The sequence below is a fragment of the Coenobita brevimanus genome, chromosome 30 (assembly GCF_032717465.1).
Source record: "Coenobita brevimanus isolate Jiangsu-jjx chromosome 30, ASM3271746v2, whole genome shotgun sequence".
In the NCBI taxonomy this organism is placed as follows: Eukaryota; Metazoa; Arthropoda; class Malacostraca; order Decapoda; family Coenobitidae; genus Coenobita; species Coenobita brevimanus.
Genome location: NC_136983.1, coordinates 895,688 through 915,148, shown reverse-complemented (window position 1 = coordinate 915,148; position 19,461 = coordinate 895,688). Strand labels below are relative to the sequence as shown.

The 19,461-nt window shown below is 46.0% G+C and overlaps 1 protein-coding gene across 1 annotated transcript in view; it reads right to left on the bottom strand.

The window, feature by feature from the left end:
- Nucleotides 1–4,454: 4,454 nt before the first annotated feature.
- The window catches only part of LOC145395224 (uncharacterized), a 28,332-nt gene continuing 13,325 nt past the window's right edge, over nt 4,455–19,461 (bottom strand). Inside the window, exons 3-12 of the mRNA XM_080268912.1 lie at nt 18,930–19,212; nt 17,771–17,922; nt 17,416–17,520; nt 16,154–16,339; nt 14,836–15,111; nt 14,492–14,582; nt 13,708–13,757; nt 11,038–11,274; nt 5,703–8,286; nt 4,455–4,910 (exon numbers count right to left, since the gene is read on the bottom strand). Coding sequence (XP_080125038.1) covers nt 4,750–4,910; nt 5,703–8,286; nt 11,038–11,274; nt 13,708–13,757; nt 14,492–14,582; nt 14,836–15,111; nt 16,154–16,339; nt 17,416–17,520; nt 17,771–17,922; nt 18,930–19,212 — 4,125 coding nt within the window. The 3' untranslated portion in view covers nt 4,455–4,749. The remainder of the gene's footprint in view (nt 4,911–5,702; nt 8,287–11,037; nt 11,275–13,707; nt 13,758–14,491; nt 14,583–14,835; nt 15,112–16,153; nt 16,340–17,415; nt 17,521–17,770; nt 17,923–18,929; nt 19,213–19,461) is intronic.

The window sequence follows — 19,461 nt, the reverse complement described above, 5'->3', positions numbered from 1 at the left end:
TCATTATGTTTTCCCTTAGTAACTTCCTCTAAGTGATTTATTATGGCTATAACTTGATATATGGTAGTCAGTTTGTTTGTAAAAGAGAGAGAAGTGTTCCCCCCCCCCCACCCCAGGTTACCAATGATGTTACAATAAATAAGGGCCATGTGGAGAGGATGGAGAGTGAGAGACTAACTAAGAGTGTATGAGAGTGAAGTTGAGAGGGGGAGGGAGGGGGGGGATGTGAGCTGGGGCAGGGCAGCGAACTGGCAAGGGGGACAAGACGACATGGAGGCGATTTGTCTGTGGCCACTCCTCGCGGGATTAAGGCATCTGGCAATAGATAGATAGATAAATAGATAGACAAAGCTAATATTACACCCAACTATCACTTCAACAACAGTGTTCAATGTGGAGAAGCAGCGATTTTCCCAAGTGAGAGTAAACCACTTAAAGGACTAACATGATCTTGGCGCAGTTCTCTTTGCAATTTATTCTATCACATGCTGAGAGTTGTATTTATAAATGGTATACTAGGCTGTGTTTAACCTGACAGATCAATGACCCGTTTTTAAGATCTGAAGGTCAGGGGTAAGGTTTCGAGTTGCTTTGACTAGTAACCAAGGAGACTCAACCGCTTCATGTAATATAAAAGATTTCCTTGTGTACCTGCTCTCATTAACCTGACAAAAAGCAATAACCCATTTTTTTTTTTTTTTATAAATCTGAAGGCCAGGTGCAGAGTCTAGAGTTGCTCTGACTAGTAACCAAGGAGACTCAACTGCTTCACTTCACATAAAAATGCTTTCCATGCATGTCAGCTCTCGTTAACCTGACAAAGATCAATAACCCATTCTTCCTTTTAGATCTGATGGCCAGGTGTGGAGGCTCGAGTTGCTTTGACTAGTAACCAAGGAGACTCTATTGATTTTCATATACATAAATGCTTTCCCTGCATGTGTCGGCCTTGACTAGTAACCAAGGAGACTCAACTGCTTCACTTCCTATACTGTATATACAAAGGCTTTCCTCACATGCATCAGCCTTGGTCACCTAATGGCAACTCTCCAAATATATATATTTTTCTTTTTTTTTAAACTATGCCCCCCCCCCTTTTTGGGTGGGGTGGGGTGGGGGGGGGGGGGTGTTATCCAGGCAGTAGCAGTGGTTCAGTTCCATCAGATGAGCGAGGGGAAAAAAAATGACTATAGTACTGTACCGTGTGTGCCTTAGCAACTTTCTGGTAGTGCCTTATTTTATCTATTATGCCTTGACAGTCATTCGTTCGTTAATTTTTCTTCTGTAGTTCATTTATTACAACCTGACAAAAAATCCCTGACCCCTTCCTGCTCTGTTGATGGCTAAATGTTGTCAGAGTGGAGGCTTAATTTGACTAGTAACCAAGGAGACTTAATTTCTACCTCATAAAGAAGGCTCACTGAATTTTAATGCCAACTGGCTAAAGTAGAAAACGGAAGATAAATTAGCTTTCATACACAGAACGAATCACCACAGAACAGGTGCAAAGAACCCCCAGCACGTCACTTTGAATTCCTCCCTTTTGGATGTCCTCTGCAAAAGTTGGATTCGATTTCTCACAACTCTTGGATTCAGCTGAGGCAAACAGTTCAAATTTTTTTTTTTTTTTTTAAAATCGCGTTGCATAATTGACGAAGCAGGCATGTCGCTATATGGAGATCACATTTATAGATATATATATATATTTTTTCACTATATAGAGATCACAAGTATATTTCAAAATCCATTAGTGTTTTTTTTTCATTTCCTTTGCCTCTATGAGTTTGTGAGGAGGGAGTTGAAATGTGAGGGATACCTGGGGAAAAAGTTCATGTCCGCCGCTTTTCCTGTTTTTCCCCCTTGTTTTTTTGCGTTTTTCTTTCAGGTCCACTTCCTAGGCGACAGGCAGACAATGAACTTCACCAGGATATTCACACATATTCAGTTTTATACACCCAAACCGCAGAATTCACTGTTATGCACTCTTCACGCTTCCTTACGTAATAAAGGAATTCACTTTTCACACTCCCATAGTTTATAAATCACTAGTTATTCACAGTCCCGCAGTCGGTAATTCACTTGGTTATTCACACTCCCACAGTTGGTACTGTATTTCACTAGTCATTCACACTCCCACAGTTGGTAATTCACTAGCTATACACACTCCCACAGTTGGTAATTTGCTAGTTCTTCACACTCCCACAGTAGGTATTTCACTATTCACACTCCCACAGTTGGTAATTCACTGTTCACACTCCCACAGTCAATAATTCAGTTTATTCATTGTCATCTCCCCACACCTAATAATTCACAGTTTCTTCACTTCCTCCCCATAATTCACCTCTACATATCTTCTTCACCTCTATATAACGTCTCTATATATTTTCTCACAGAGCTTCTCACTACGGGTCAGAACTCTACACAGTCCTAGAGTTTCCGAGAGTGTCATTTTTTAATTAACACAGGTAGTACGGGCTGGGAAGGTCGGATGTCTCACACACTCATCGCCTCACCATACTCCTTTCACCTCAAGCTGGCTCAATATCTCTCCTTTAACTTGGCCAAAAATTCTCCCCTCCTATCACCTAAACTTGGCCCAATTTCTCCCCTCCAATCACCTAAACTTGGCCCAATTTCTATCCTCCCTTCACCTAAACTTGGCCTAAAATTCTCTCCTCCCTTCACCTTAATTTGGCCTAAAATTCTCTCCCCTTCAACTTGGCCCAATTTCTCTCATTTAACTTGGCCAAAATTCTCTCCTCCTTTCACCTAAACTTGGCCAAATTCTCTCCTCCTTTCACCTAAACTTGGCCAAATTCCCTCCTCCTTTCACCTTCACTTGGCCCAAATCTCTTTCCTCCTTTAACTTGGCCCAAAATTCTCTCCTCCCTTCACCTTAACTTGGCCTAAAATTCCCTCCTTTCCCCTTCAACTTGGCCCAATTTCTCTCATTTAACTTGGCCAAAATTCTCTCCTCCTTTCACCTTCACTTGGCCAAAATTCCCTCCTCCTTTCCCCTTCAACTTGGTCCAATTTCTCTCCTCCTTTAACTTGGCCAAAAATTCTAAACTCCTTTCACCTAAACTTGGCTTAAAATTCTCTCCTCCTTTCACCTTAACTTGGCCCAATTTCTCTCCTCCTTTAACTTGGCCAAAAATTCTAAACTCCTTTCACCTAAACTTGGCTTAAAATTCTCTCCTCCTTTCACCTTAACTTGGCCCAATTTCTCTCCTCCTTTCACCTTAACTTGGCCCAAAACTCTCTCCTCCTCTCACCTTAACTTGGCCCAGATTGTCATCTTCCTGCGGTTCACTTTACGTACCCAGGCGGTGGAATGAGACAATGCAAGTCCTTTCACCTTAACTTGGCCCAGATTTTCATCCCATTGAAGCTTATTTGATGTACCAGAGGGGTAAACCAATGCCATGGCTCTACATGCTCTCTGTAGCACTTCATCATCGCTAGCATCATCTTCCTTTCCACAGCACTTCTTCATGGCTGGCTTCTTCTTCCTTTCCATAGCACTTCTTCATTGCTAGCATCCTCCTCCTTTCCACGGCACTTCATCATCACTAGCATCATCTTCCTTTCCACAGCACTTCTTCATCGCTAGCGTCATCTTCCTTTCCATAGCACTTCTTCACTGCCAGCATCATCTTCCTTCCATAGCACTTCCTCATCACTAGCATCATCTTCCTTTCCACAGCACTTCTTTGTGACTAGTATCTTCTAATCTCTTGTTGCATCTCGGTATTCAAAATGGAGTGATGGCAATTTTAGGCCAAGTCTGAGTGAAAAGAGTAAAATCATTCCATTTCACAAATATCCGCTCTCCCAAGGGATCGCATTCCAAGTGACATGGGAGACTTCTTAATGCCTTCTCTTTAGCTAGTTATCCTGCCTACTACACCTTAATTTTCCCTTCAGGCTAGTAATATATTCCTAATAGTATCAACACAGCTTGCTTCAGTAATATGTAAGAGAATACAAAGACATAATACACAGAATAAACAGCCAAGGAACAGGTGTTTACCTCCGAAAGGACTAGAATTGCGGCCCAAGAGTTCGGGAAAGTTCGGCTACGCACGGGAGAGTTTGGTGAAAGTTCGGACCCATCCCTCCCAAGTTTCCAAATCAATTAATCGTATTTTTCCGTTTCCGAGCCCGATTTCCTTCTCTTTCCTTTTCCAAATCCGCAACCACGCGTGTCTTTCCATATCCAAGTCAAATTTCACGCTCCATTTCCGTGCCTGCTTTTATCCGTGTCTCTCCGCTTGAGTCTGCCAGCCTTTGCATCTTTCCCGATCTGCTAACACTCGATTCTTTCTGTTTCTGCATTCGATAGCACTGCCATCGTTCCATTTCCGAGACTGCTAAAGCTTAGGCTACATCTTTCTGCCAAGGCTCTTAACTTCCCACTACCACTCACATCTTTCTGCTAACACTTTTACCTTTCTGCTAACGTATCTTTCTGTTCAAGTCCACTAACACTCGCATCTTTCCGCTCCCAAATCCACGAACGCCTTCATCTTTCCGTTACTGAAGGCAGGCGGTGAGGACTGAGTGGGGTGACATCCGACACACCCAGGTATCGGCGGGCAAGGTCCCTGTTTGGGTAAGTGTGGGGTGGCGGCGGAAAAACGCGCGTAACACATCTGGGAATCGTAAGGGAAGATGAGGTTCGTTACTTTTTGTCTGCCATTACTCTACGTCCCCCTCCTAAGGCACAGAAGTTACCCCCGCTAGCAGTTACGCCTCATCATTCCCTCCGCTCCCTCCCCCTCCTCCGCTACTACTGCTGCTGTTTCCGCTACTGCTGTTCCCGCTGCTGCTACTGCTGCCTGCTGCTGCTTGCCAGTACTGGATGTTCTTGGGATCCTTCTCCATCTGCTGTAACGTCACTTCCCAGGCTGCAAGGCGGACCGAGAACTATGGTTAGGTTTGGTTTAGGTTTAGGTTGACTTGGCTGGGATGATTGGATATGGTACGGTTTAGGTTGGGTTGGGTTGGGTTGGGTTAGGTTAGGTTGGGTTGGGTTGGGTTAGGTTGGGTTGGGTTGGGTTAGGTTAGGTTGGGTTGGGTTAGGTTAGGTTGGGTTGGGTTGGGTTAGGTTAGGTTAGGTTGGCTTAGGTTGGTGTGGGTTCATGAGGTGAGGTTAGGTTGGGTAAAATTAGGTTGTTGTGGCCCCAGGCTCAAGGAAACAAGAGCCCATTAACTGCTGGCTGGAGCTTCCCTTCTCCTATAACCCACCATCCCTTTGTGTGGGATATGGAGGGAACTGAGGGGCATTTGTATAACTAATTCACTCTACTGCCAACATCAATGCTACAATACAAACACACCCTCTCCATAACCTACACTAAGTTAAGCTATCCTATGCTAAGCTAGCAAAGTTAAGTTAGCCCAGTTGAGGTATTTAACATAGCTACATAACCTGGTATTTAACATGGCTACATATACACTATGATAACATGCATCTCAAATCAAACACAATGACATACTTAAGAGGTTCAGGAAGGGAGCTACGGTACAGTACTGTATATATAAACAAACGGGTCTATATGTGATAATGAGTGCCCAGATATATAAAAATGCTTAAAAAATTATATATAGCTAACTAAAGACAATAATAAATTGCTGGCCTTAAAAATAGATGGATAAATTGATTATAATAAACATTCTTAAGCCCGTCCAATACTCACTCTTGGAGAAGTGTCTAATCAGCTCCTCATAGTTGTAGCTGATTTTGTCGTTCTTGGGCGCCTGGAACCACTTGCAGAAATCGTTCTTTTGTATCAGGCTGTTGTTTTTGTTGTGGTTGTTGTTGGCAGAGTGGTTGTTGTTGTTGTTGTTGCAGTTGGAGTCAAGGTCTATGTGTCTTTGGGAGTTGGTGTCTATTCGTGGGGAGTTGGTGTCTATTCGTGGAGAGTTAGTGTCTATTCGTGGAGAGTTAGTGTCTATTCGTGGGGAGTTAGTGTCTATTCGAGGAGAGTTAGTGTCTATTCGAGGAGAGTTTGTATCTGTTCGCGGAGAGTTTGTGTCTATTCGAGGAGAGTTAGTGTCTATTCGAGAAGAGTTAGTGTCGGGTGTTGGTGAGTCGGGTGCATCTGTGGTGGCAATGGGCTGGTCAGGTCCAAACCCAAACTCTATTCCCTCAACCGTTTGGTGGAACCGGGCGTTGTCTGTGAAAACCACCGCCGGCTCCAGCTTCCTCGGCCCCACTCCATTTTTCCGACACTTGGCTGTGTTTTTCCCGTGACGCTCCTCTGCTGGGAGCCCGTTTGTGGCGTCTGGCTGTGGCGGAGGCTTTGTTTGTGAGGAATTGTCCCTGTTTGGCACAACCGTGGGCCTGGAATGTGGTGGTGGTATTGGTGGTGGCGTGGTGAACTGCGGTGGTGGCTGTGTGGTGAATGCGTTTGGTGGGTGGCGTAGCAATGTGGGTGGGGGTATGACAGCATAGTTGTGTGGTAAAGGTGGAGGAGGGCGAGTTAGAACAGGCGGAGGAGGGTGGTGATGATGATGATGGAGGGGTAGAGTGGATGTGATGGGTGGAGGGGGAGTATTGAGATGATGTTTGGTGAAGTGATGATGGTGATGAACAGCTGGGGGGGGATGCTGCTGCTGCTGCTGCTGCTGCTGTAGACTATCAGGCTTGGGTTCAGTCTTATTTAGCCCATCCGTGGGTGCATCAGTCTGTGTGTCACTGTCATTTCGGGGATTCAAACTCGCACCCGTCTCACTAACACCACTTTCACTGTTTTCGGTCCTAGTTTCACCCTGTTTCACTGAACTAGCATCACCCGGCTTCGCTGAACTAGCATCGGGTGGCTTCACTAGACTAGGTTCGGGCGATTTCGCTGCGGTGGAGTTTGGAATGACGCCCAGACTCTCGGCCAGGGAGGGGAAGTTGTCGTCGAGAATATTCGCCGGGCGCGTTTCGGCAAGTGGGGGTAGTTTGGGGGCGTCGAGGTGGTGCGGATCGATGGAGACGTCTACAATCGCTCCGCTCTCTCCTTCTTGGTCCCTCGGAGATGTGACAGCTGGTGACATCCGCTTCATCTGTGCACGGTTGGCGGACGCGGCCAGCTTGGCGATGTTGGCGTAGGAGGCCTGTGGGGTGGAGTCCGAGGATGGAGGGGGCTTGCGGACATCTGGCCTGGGTGTTATAGATGGTACAGGCATAGAGTGAACGGAGTCATCTCCATCCGAGGCTGAGTCCTCACTATGCGGGGCCGACGTGGTTGCCTGGGCCCCATACCGCTCCCCACCATACCTCTCCCCAACACCAAGCTGCGACCACTGCGCCAGGAAGTTCCCCTCGTGGGGCGTTCGAGGGCCTTCTGCAAAACTGATATGAGGTCTGTCCCCGTGTCTCTGGCCTCGCAGGTGGTTGAACCGAGAAAACCGGCAGTTGTCCTCCCCGTATGTGTTGTACCTCTCCTGGTCTGACAGACGCCCAGTGGAGCTCTGTGTATATCCTGTCCGTGACCTCTTGCCACGCTTCTTGCTGCTCACCACCTCAAAGTCCCCACCCCCAGGGGAGGATGGACTCAGGGGGTTGTCGCCGGAGAGGAATTTGTCCCCGACACTGTAGAAATCTGCAGCAAATTCGGACGTTTGGGTCCTGTTGTCAGACTCCATCTTGTCCTGCTCCCCTCCCTCACTGTATCCTGTGTCGGACAGAATATTCTGTCCAAGATCTGTCGGACGATTCATTTTGTCCTTCTGCTTGTTAAACGACATCTCACCATCGTCGACCGTCACCTGTTTGCGAATCTCCGGCCGGCCATCACTTAACCGGCCTATTGACGCAAGTTCCTCCATGCTGTGATACATGCTACCCGACTCCCTCACTTCACCCCCACCAGAGCCACTCTTCTTTCCACTCTTTTTGGCTGGTATGTTGCTGTTCTTGCCCTTCTTGGCTGTGTTATTGTTATTATTATTACTCCCACTCTTTCGTTCGTCGTCTTTGTTATTGTTCTTCCTATTGTTCTCACTGGCTAAAGAACTCACATCCTTCCCATTCTGTTCATCCTTGTCCTTATCCATGCACTTGTTCTTTCCCTTCTTACTCGTGCTTCCCTCCACCTCCTCATCTTTTCTCTCGTCCTTCCTCCCCTTCTCCTCCTCCTTCTTGCTCTTGTTGTGTTTACGTTTGGTCCGGGTGGTGACGGTGGATTCCTCGCCCTCCGCCTCTATGTACTTGATGATGTCGTTTATGTCCTGGTCGCCGCGGAAACCGGGCGTCTGCTCCACCAAAACAATGTCCTTCTCGCGGTAAGCCTGCAGGAAAAGACAGGGTGTTGTGCTGTGGGTGTGGTTGTGATAAAAAGTCTATCTACCTATCTATTGCTAGACACCTCAATCCCGTAAGGGGTGGGCACAAACAAATCACCTCCATGTCGCCCTGTCCCTAACCATTTCACTGCCCTCCCCCCCAGCCCACACACACCCTCTCATATAACTCTCCACTCCATCCCTCCACCTCATCCTCAACCTCCCCCTCACTCACATACACTCTCCTCATTAGTCTCTCACTCTCCATCCTCTCCACACGGCCAAAAAGGTTAAAAGAAATACTCTGAGGTGGTTTGGCCGTGCAGAGAGGATGGGGAATGAGAGACGAACAAGGAGTGTGTATGAGTGAGGTGGAGAGGAGGGGGAAAGGGAGGGACAGACGGGAGGGGGAGACAGAGGATGAAATGAAGGGATGGAGTAGAAGTACGTGAGAGGGATGGTGGTTAAGCTGGGGAGGAGGGCAGCAAAATGACAGGGTGGCACGGAGGTGACTTGTCTGTGGCCACCCCTTACAGGATTAAGATGTCTTGCTGTAGACATATAGATAGACAGATGGATAGATAGATGGACAGATGGATAGATAGACAGACAGATAGATACACAGACAGACAGATAGATAGTATATAGAGCCAATTATGTGAACCCAGTGGACTGCAGGCTGATGTTACCTATCTCCTGTAGTCCACTATCCTCTTTTGGAGTGGACAACGGAACTGAGGGATGTTTCTAGGGCTGGGGCTCAAATTCTGGTCTGTTAAGGAAGCTTCCCAATACAGCAAACTCTCAATAACCCATCCCTGCAATACCCGGTGCTGTTGGCTCCACTCTATTAAATATCCACCAAAATTATGCAACATCCAATGCCTTTTTTGTTTCTCATCCCTACATGTCAAGTGGGGTTGGTGGAGGATTAGTGCCCCTCCCTGTAAAACAATTAACTCTAAGCCCTTGGCCACCCCGTTTGGGATACATGGCGTCTGGCAATGAATGAATGAAGAAAGAAAGAACTAAATGCCAACAGCCCACAAATCGTTCCTTCCAAGAAAAAAACAATACAAAAGACAGCCAAACTGAAGACATAACAGGTGGTTCTATTCAACATCCGGCGTTGAGGTGAATCAGCTGGCTCGTCAACAGTAGCCAACCAACGCTGTATTACTGTACTGTATCATGATTTTATTGTATTACTGAAATATCCGGGCCAACTAGCGCTGTACTACCGTATTACTCTAGTGTACCATTGTTTGGCCATGTGGAGAGGATGGAGGGTGAAAGACTGACGAAGACAGTGTATGAGAGTGAGGTGGAGGGGGGAAGAGGGAGGGGGAGGCCGAGGATGAGATGGAGGGATGGGGTGGAGAGGTATATGAGAGAGGGGGGGGGAGGGGGGAGCAGGGCAGTGAAATGGCGGGGGACAGGGCGACTTGGAGGCGATTTGTTTGTGGCCACCCCAAACGGGATTGAGGCGTCTGGCAATAGATAGATAGAGATAGATAGACCATTGTTTTATTGTACTTTATGCTTAATTTTCATCTTTTACACATGGGAAAGTTCTTAGGAGAGAGGTTTGAGATGGAGATTAAGCAATATTTGGCTCAACAATGACTTTATGCTTAATTTTCACCTTTTCCTCAAGGAGAAGTTTTTAGGAGAGAGGTTTGACACGGATAGTATGAAATATGTGTCTCAGCACCAAATATTGAGGCAATAGAGGGATACTGTGCAATATCTGGCATTTTGTTTTAATAGGCACAGTGCTTGGCTGAATTACAACGGATGACTGAGAGTTTACTGTACTTCATGTCCTTTTTTGGGAGGTAATTAATGTCTTTTTGGGGAGGTGATTAATGTCCTATTTTGGGAGGTAATTAATGTCCTTTTTGGGGAGGTAATCAATGTCTTTTTGGGAGGTAATCAATGTCTTTTTGGGAGGTAATCAATGTCTTTTTCGGGAGGTAATTAACATCCTTTTCGGGAGGTAATTAACGTCCTTTTTCGGGAGGTAATTAACGTCCTATTTCTGGAGTATGTCAACAATTTAACTATAATAAAACTACACAAAGAGTTTCACTGCTATCTACAAGTTTACTTACAAAATTAAAATGCCAGCTAAATGAAAAATGTTATGATTTCGGAACGTGGACCTGACTTACCACATAAATAAAAAATCACCATCAGCATGATCACCATTATCATTATTACCATCATCATCATCAATATCACCATCACCATCAGACAGACAGACAGACAGGTGGGTAAGTAGACAGCTGATAGATACACACCTTCTTGTCACTGCGTGCCTTAAGGCAGTCAAACTGAGTGGCGTCTTTTAACGAGGAGGGCATGACGGGCGGCTTGCATTGGGTGGAGAGAGAGTTGGTGTAGAGATACAGACAGACAGACGGATAAGTAGATAGCAGATAGATAAGACAAAGAGAGGTGGATAAGTAGATAGCAGATAGATAAAACAGAGAGAGGTGGATAAGTAGATAGCAGATAGATAAGACAGAGAGATGTGGATAAGTAAATAGTAGATAGATAAGACAGAGAGAGGTGGATAAGTAGATAGCAGATAGATAAGACAGAGAGAGGTGGATAAGTAGATAGTAGATAGATAAGACAGAGAGAGGTGGATAAGTAGATAGCAGATAGATAAGACAGAGAGAGGTGGATAAGTAGATAGTAGATAGATAAGACAGAGAGAGGTGGATAAGTAGATAGCAGATAGACACGCACCTTCTTCTTGTCATTGCGTGCCTTGAGGCGGTCGAATCGGGTGGCGTCTTTTAACGATGAGGGCATGACGGGCGGCTTGCGCTGGGTGGAGAGGGAGTTGGTGGTGGTGGTGGTGGTGGTGGTGGAGCGCTGGGCCTGCTGGGGGGTCTGGCTGCTGTTCTGGCCACCCACTAACCCACAGGACCCGCCCACAACCACTGGGTTACCATTCTCGTCAAGGGAAGCTGACGATTTGGACTGCGGAGACAGACGGATACCGAGAAATGGTTACCCCTTTGGCTTTATTCCTACCAGCCTTATTTTTACCTGATGGAACTGGGCTAATACTACACCTTTATTACATTACTACTTCATTACTTCCCACCCATTCCCCACGTGTCAACAAGTGGGTTGGCGGAGGGTTAGTGTCCCTCCCTATAAAACTATTAACTCAAAGACAAATGGCCACCCTTTGTGGAATTACAGCGTCTGACCATATATAGATACACAGACAGACAGACAGATAGATAGATACACAGACAGATGGGATGATAGATAGATACTTTTTATCCATATTCACAGAAGCTGACATACTGGAACTGAGAGGGCAAACAAAACTAACCTGTATTTTCACATTCTTTTCACATCACACTGCCATAATCTGCTCAAAAATATATTATAATTGTGAAATATGCAAAATATACCATAAAAAAAAAAAAGTCTATAATGAGCCAAGAGAGAGAGAGAGAGAGAGAGAGAGAGAGTTATATTTCCTAGCTAGTGATGCAAAAAGAAAAACATTCTTTGATTCATGTTCTTTTAACCAGAATAAAGTGTTTTTTATTTTTTTCCCCCCTAATTTCCCCGTACGAATACTGTATTTGATTATTCTAATGTCATATTCTATGCCAAAAGTTCATATTTTTGGGTCAGACATAGGTCCAACATTCTGCCAGTCCTGGAAAGAGTGAAACTACAATAAATATTTCCCCTGTAAGCTGTCTGAACTGTGTTGACAAGGTGTTTATGTATTCCAAAATTTGCCAGAAATTAACCCAGTTTCCTACTGCACGTTAGAGGAGGCAGCATGGCCAGGAGTGAGGACTACTGCACGTTAGAGGAGGCAGCAGGGCCAGGAGTGAGGACTACTGCACGTTAGAGGAGGCAGCATGGCCAGGAGTGAGGACTACTGCACGTTAGAGGAGGCAGCAGGGCCAGGAGTGAGGACTACTGCACGTTAGAGGAGGCAGCAGGGCCAGGAGTGAGGACTACTGACGTTAGAGGAGGCAGCAGGGCCAGGGGTGAGGACTACTGCACGTTAGAGGAGGCAGCAGGGCCAGGAGTGAAGACTACTGCACGTTAGAGGAGGCAGCAGGGCCAGGAGTGAGGACTACTGCATGTTAGAGGAGGCAGCAGGGCCAGGAGTCAGGACTACTGCATGTTAGAGGAGGTACCAGGCCCAGGAGTCAGGACTACTGCATGTTAGAGGAGGTACCAGGCCCAGGAGTCAGGACTACTGCACGTTAGAGGAGGCAGCAGGGCCAGGAGTCAGAACTACTGCACGTTAGAGGAGGCAGCAGGGCCAGGAGTCAGGACTACTGCATGTTAGAGGAGGCAGCAGGGCCAGGAGTCAGGACTACTGCACGTTAGAGGAGGCAGCAGGGCCAGGAGTCAGGACTACTGCACGTTAGAGGAGGCAGCAGGGCCAGGAGTCAGGACTACTGCACGTTAGAGGAGGTACCAGGGCCAGGAGTCAGGACTAGTGCATGTTAGAGGAGGCAGCAGGGCCAGGAGTCAGCACTAGAACCTCTGACGTCTCTGACCTTCAAGCCTGATAACTGACTGCCTTAAACCTTATAACCAGTGACATTTCTGTACTCCTTTCTTAATTCTTGTTCTCATGACAGTAATTATTTGATAATACTGCATCAGCCCAAGCCTCAACCTGTATAAGTTCTTGTACAAAGGACCTCTACAGTAAGTACAACAAAAGTAACAAGATTTACATCAGTATGTGTTTACACTTTACACTACTGAATTTTTTTTATTATTATCTTTTTATATCTTTGAATAGGGAAAAAGAAATAACAGTAGGTAGAAGCCTGTTGCATAACTTGTATAAACAGGTTATTAAAAGCAGTTCAAATGGTTCTAATGATATTCCACATACGCTAGACTGGCTTAAGGAACTCTTATACTGCTGTAAATTCCTGTAATAACCTTTAAAAGAAATAGTTTTGCCTATTAAAAAAAAAAAAAAAAATGCATTCTTTTTGTTTTGCATCACTATTCCTGGCTCACACAAAAGCGGTAATTTCACAGTCGTCACAGTTACTGGAGGAGTACAATGCTGCTTACCTTGACATAGATAGATAGTTACTGGAAGCGTCTAATCCTGCTTAATTCTAGACAGATAAATAGACAGACAGATAGACAGTTATTGGAAGGGTCAAATGCTGTTTACCTCTAGATAGACAGATAGACTGGTAGAGAATTATTGGAAGGGTCAAATGCTGCACACCTCTGGATAGATAAAGAGATAGATAAACAGACAGATACAGATAGATATATAGATAGACAGATAGTTACTGGAAGGGTCTAATGCTGCTTACCTCTAGACAGACAGACAGACAGACAAATAGATAGACAGATACAGACAGATAGTTACTGGAAGGGTCTAATGCTACTTACCTCCCCCCCAGCAGTATCGCTTCGGTTGTTGCCCATCTGATTATCCTCTTCTGTTAGGGTTGCGGGAAACGGCATATTAGTCATCATTATCATCAACATTATCATCATTAACTCATTTCTTCTCCTCATATCATCATCATCATCAACTCATTTCTCCTCCTCATATCATCATCATCATCAACTCATTTCTCCTCCTCATATCATCATCATCACCATCACTATCATCAACAATGATTCATTTCTCCCCCTCATTATCATCATCACCAGTACTATCATCAAGCACACATTTCTCTCCTCCTCTTCATCATCATCATCACCACCATTATCATCCATGACTCAATTCTCCTCATCATCACCATCATCCCAAATCTCCTTCTCATCATCATCAACATCCCAGTCCTCCTCCTCCTCATCATCATCATCAACAACAACATTCCAATCCTCCTCCTCCTCATCATCATCATTATATTGCATCACATTACATCACATCACCATTATCATCCATCCTCACTAAAAGATGGGGTGAGGCAGGGTCTAGAAATCAGTAACCCTCCTCCAGATTAATGACAATTCTCACCCTGAAAAATAATAACAATAAAAATAATCATACCACCATTATTACTAAAAATAATAATTAATAATAATCATACCACCACCACCACTGCTACTAGTACTACTTCTATTATTAATGATGATGATAATAATAAAAATAGTAAATAATAATGAATAATTTTAGGCTGCCGGAATATATTTTGTAGTACTGTAGTTGTGAAATGGTACGCACCTTTGTTATTGGTCTTTCTTACTGAGTTGACGCAGTGGGAGCTTGACAGGGAGAGAGAGCCGTACTGACCAGAGCCACCCGGCATACCAATCTGTAAAGCAACATCATCATCATCACCGTCATCATCATCATCATTGTTGTTTTGTAAGAATTAATATTACCACCATAATCGTTACCATCATCATCATCATCACATTTTCATGGCTGACTGAAGCATCTTAACCACTAGATCCATAACAATCCTGAGAGTAACCAAAGTTACTGCTGCTTCCTCATCCACCCTAATCAGGACCCTGGCATGCCTTCCAGCCCAACCCTCCCTTGGTCATCAACCCTCCACACACCTGAGATCGGCCAATGGGGAAGTTGATGGGCTTGTCCACCTCAGCCACGGCCACGGGTATCGCTGTGGTGTTGTCGTGGTGGTGGTGATGGTGGTGGTGGTGGTGATGGTGATGTCTGGCGGTTGTTGTGGTGTTGTCGTGGTCGGCGCGGTGGCAGGTGACGGTCTGCAGCTCTATGCCGGATTCCTCTAACGCCGCACTCTCGTTCCCGCCACAACGCTCTATCAGTGCCCCGCCCCTCACTGCCTCGGCCTCCTCCTCTGTTGTCTCACCGTCCTAAACAAACAATAAAACAAACAAACATGGGGTATACTGTACTCTTTTCACTCTAACTTGGCCAAACACTGCTCTCTCTCCATCCATCCCTCCCTCTCTCTCCCTCTATTGTATACTGTACTCTAACACAACCTGGCTAAACACTGCTCTCTCTCTCTCTCTCTCTCTATTGTATACCGTACTCTCTTCAGTGTACCCTGCCCAAACACTGCCATGGTGATTTATAACAACACATTGACTTTACAACATGCTAAACAAAGCCCTACATTTGCCAGAAGCTCCAGAGAGAGGTGTTGTGATGGATGAAAGAAGTGTTTAATTGAGGTACATGGATAAAGCCAAAATTCTTGTTATCTAGGAAGGTGCCAGTGTTTCAATTGTAATAAAGGCTTCCAGAATAAATAAATAAAGGCTTCAGTGAGTTTGTGTGCATCACCCTTGGATAAGATCAGTGGCTTCCAACCTGTGGGGTGCACCCCCCCTAGGGGGGTACGAAGGGCTGCCTGGGGGGGGTGTGAAGGCTTGATAAAGAGGGTACTTATATTTGAAAACTATGAATTATGATGGAATTCAGTAATTTCTAAATATGGAGAAAATATTTCAGATATGAGTAATAAATCTAGTTATCTGAATATATAAACAATTTCAAAGATTAAGAATCTATGATATTTATTGACATGTGCCAACTATGCCAGTAAAATACAGCATTGGAGGAAGGGGGGCACAGGGAACGTGTCATTCTGTGAGGGGGCCAGAATCAGAAAAGGTGGGAAAGCACTGGATTAGATGATGAATGAATGAATCAGTGAATAAGTTGGCATTAATGTTATGACAATATGTAATAGTTTTAGACATATTAATGCCTACAGTATTATGTGAGGTGGAGTGGGAGGAGGAGGAGGGAGACTGAGGATGAGATGATGGGATGGAGTGGAGAGGTATGAGTGAGAGGGTGTGAGATGGGGGCAGGGTAGCCTGATGGCAACCACTTAAAAAATATATACAAACAGACACAGACGCGACCCACAGACCAAACACTCACCGACATAGAGTCATCATTGTTGCCGGAATCGGGGCTGGCAATCCCCCCTAATGGCCGCCCCCCGACACCCTCCGGGGGGAATGTGGCGCGGCTGTCTGAGGCGGTGGCTGTGGGGGTGGAGGCGGTGATGCAGGAGGCGGTCTCGTGCCGGCCGGAACTCTCCGACGATGTTTTCTGTCGACGATTCTGTGGAAACGTTGAATTAATGTGACGTACAAAGTGAACAGGGGAGTTTGTGTGAGTGAGGTGGAGGGGGAGACCGAGGATGAGATGGAGGGATGGAGTAGAGAGACATGTGAGAGGCTAACTTGGAAACTAGGAGTGTGTGAGCAAGGTGGAGGAGGGGAAGAGGGAGAGGGAGGCTGACGAAGAGATGGAGGGACAGAGTAGAGAGGTATGTAGGAAATTAATGAGGAGTGTATGACTGTGAGGGAGAGGGAGGGGGAGACCGAGGATGAGATTGAGGGATAGAGTAGAGGCATATGAGAGACTAACTAGGAGTGTATGTGAGTGAGGTGGAGGAAAGGGAGATGAAGGAATGGAGTAAAGGGGTATATGAGAGAGGGGGGTGCAAGCTGGGGGGAGGGCAGAGAAATGGCAAGGGACAGGGTGACATGGAGGCAATCTGTCTGTGGCCACCCCTTGTAAGATTAAGGTGTCTGGCTATAGATAGATTATTATTATTATTATTCTATCTATCTATCTATTGCCAGACGCCTCAATCCCGTTTGGGGTGGCCACAAACAAATCGCCTCCAAGTCGCCCTGTCCCCCGCCATTTCACTGCCCTGCTCCCAACTCACACCCCCCTCTCTCATATACCTCTCCACCCCATCCCTCCATCTCATCCTCGGTCTCCCCCTCCCTCTTCCACCCTCCACCTTACTCATATACACTCTCTTTGTCAGTCTTTCACCCTCCATCCTCTCCACATGGCCAAACCACCTCATTATTTAGTTCTCATTGTGATTACTATATTATTATTATTATTACATTTATTCCTGTCCACTCTTGTGAATAAGTAATAAAATACTGGTATAATTAACACTGAGAAAAATTAAAGACAGTAGATAGCTGTGTAATATTCATTTCTTTTTTGGCCCGGGGGTGACAATACTCCGTCCGGATATTTAGGTGATATATGAGGCAACAGCAACCACCCCATGGACATACACCCACATATGTGGCTTTGAATCCCCCCCCACCTAACCACCCCTGAGATGTACACCCCACACCACAAGCCGCCCTGGGCCACACACCCACCTTGCTGCGTGCTCCTGTGGTCGGCTCGGAACACACCTGACTCAAACTCCCCGACTTGTGCAGTTTCTTGGACTCTCCCCCGCCACCCTCACTCTTGCTAAGGTTCTGTTGGGCAGGAAAAGAAATAATACACACATACGTAAATAAATTAATGAAAAATGATATGATCCATCTCCACAACACAAGACACACCCACATCAGACTCTAGTACACTGTTATTTACACACCACACTGTACACAGTTCCTACATTTTTATACAAAAATGAACTTTTGGAACAGACACATACGCACAAACAAGCCAACAAGCATGTGCGCACACACACACACACACAGCAGTGACAATCCCGTGGCATACCTGTAGAGATCCTCCCTCCCGCTGGCTGGCGCTGGCCCTGTTGGCAGCGTTGGCGGCTTCCCTGGCGCCGCGCCGTCCACCACCGCCCTTCCGTCGACTGCTGGGCGGCTGTGTCTCAAACGACCCACGGGAGAGGTTGCCACAAGACCCACCTAAAACAAACACAAACTTAACCTGATATAAAAGCATTCCCCTCCTCCTCTAACCCCTCTCATTCACCAAGTGTCTGCTCAGCTAAAAAAAACACTGACAAAGGATAGGAAGACTGAAATATGTACAGGTGGGTCCCGTTACAGAAAGGGAATATGTTAATGGAGGAGTGTTTGGACAGTGGGAACTAAATAATGGATTGGGGGGGGGGGGATAGCAAAACTTGTATAACGGAGCACCCTTGATAAAAAAAAAGGTACGGGCAGACTGGGGTCAGATGAGATGTGAAATGCTTGGTCTCTGGTCCCATCGGTAGTGCTGGCATACATCAGAGAAATTACCAATATGCTGGGAATCGAACCCAGGACTCACAGGTGAAAGCCAGGCAGCATACCACTGTGTAAAAATACAGGTTCTCTCTTCTGGCATACATGTTTAATTCTCACATAAATGGCTGAGCTGCCATGTAGTGCAATGTTACTATGACAAATCCAGCTATATATGTGTAAAATATAAGAGCAACACATATGAAGGATATAAAACGACACAACTGTGGCATTTCCCATAAATCACAGTCCCTGCGTCACAATGTCTCACAGAAAGAGTGCCAATACTTTTTTTTATCGAGAGTACAGGTGGGTTCTGTTACAGGAGTGGAAAACGTTAATGGAGGAGTGTTCTGACAGCGGGCACTCATGTAGCTAATGGATTGGGGGCGGGGTAAGAAGAGGAAGAGGAAGAAGAAGAAAACGACTGCAAAACTTATATAATGGAGTACGTACACTGCTTTGGTTAGATTAAATAACCCTGCAGGCCTCACCAAATCTGGGTCTAAATTGTCCATTCTTGTATCACTAGTTTCTCATACAACAGATGCCAGTACACACAATAAAAAATGTATGCTTACACCTGCGTGATACAAAGTGACACCACGAATGAAAGACTGTTATCAGCCTTCCTCCAACCCTCCCTGTGGTCCTCACCTTCCCCCCTCTCGCCACACCCTTACCTTCCCTACAGCGTGCCGCCACTCCCTGGTTCTGCGCCCCTGATGTCTGCTTGACCTGTTTGGTGTCGGACAGGTCCTGCAGCGAGCCTAGGGAGCCTCCGGTGCTGGATCGTGCCGCGGCGGAGGATTCCTTGTGGCTGTGGTGGCTGGGGTTGGGGTGGTGCCGGCTGTGGCGGTGGCGGCCCAGGAATTTCTTGTTGCGGCAACGCTCGAACAGTTCCCGTGTGTCGTCCCCAGAGCTGGATTCCTCTCTTAGGGCGTCCTCCTCCCGGCGCAACAGAGCCTAATGAAAGCCATCAGCATTACCATCATCCAATCCTACTTTCACCAGTTCATTTTTCTCATTAATATTTTTTAACATACCTACTAGTTTCACCCATCCTTCCTTCCTCATGTGCCACCTCTGCACTTCTCTGTCTTCCCCAGGACATATAACTGAGTTGTACTCTACTGGTTTCACTGTATAATGCAATGGACAACAAGAAATAACATTGGGGAACTGTGAAAATGAACAAACGTCAAAATCCAACAT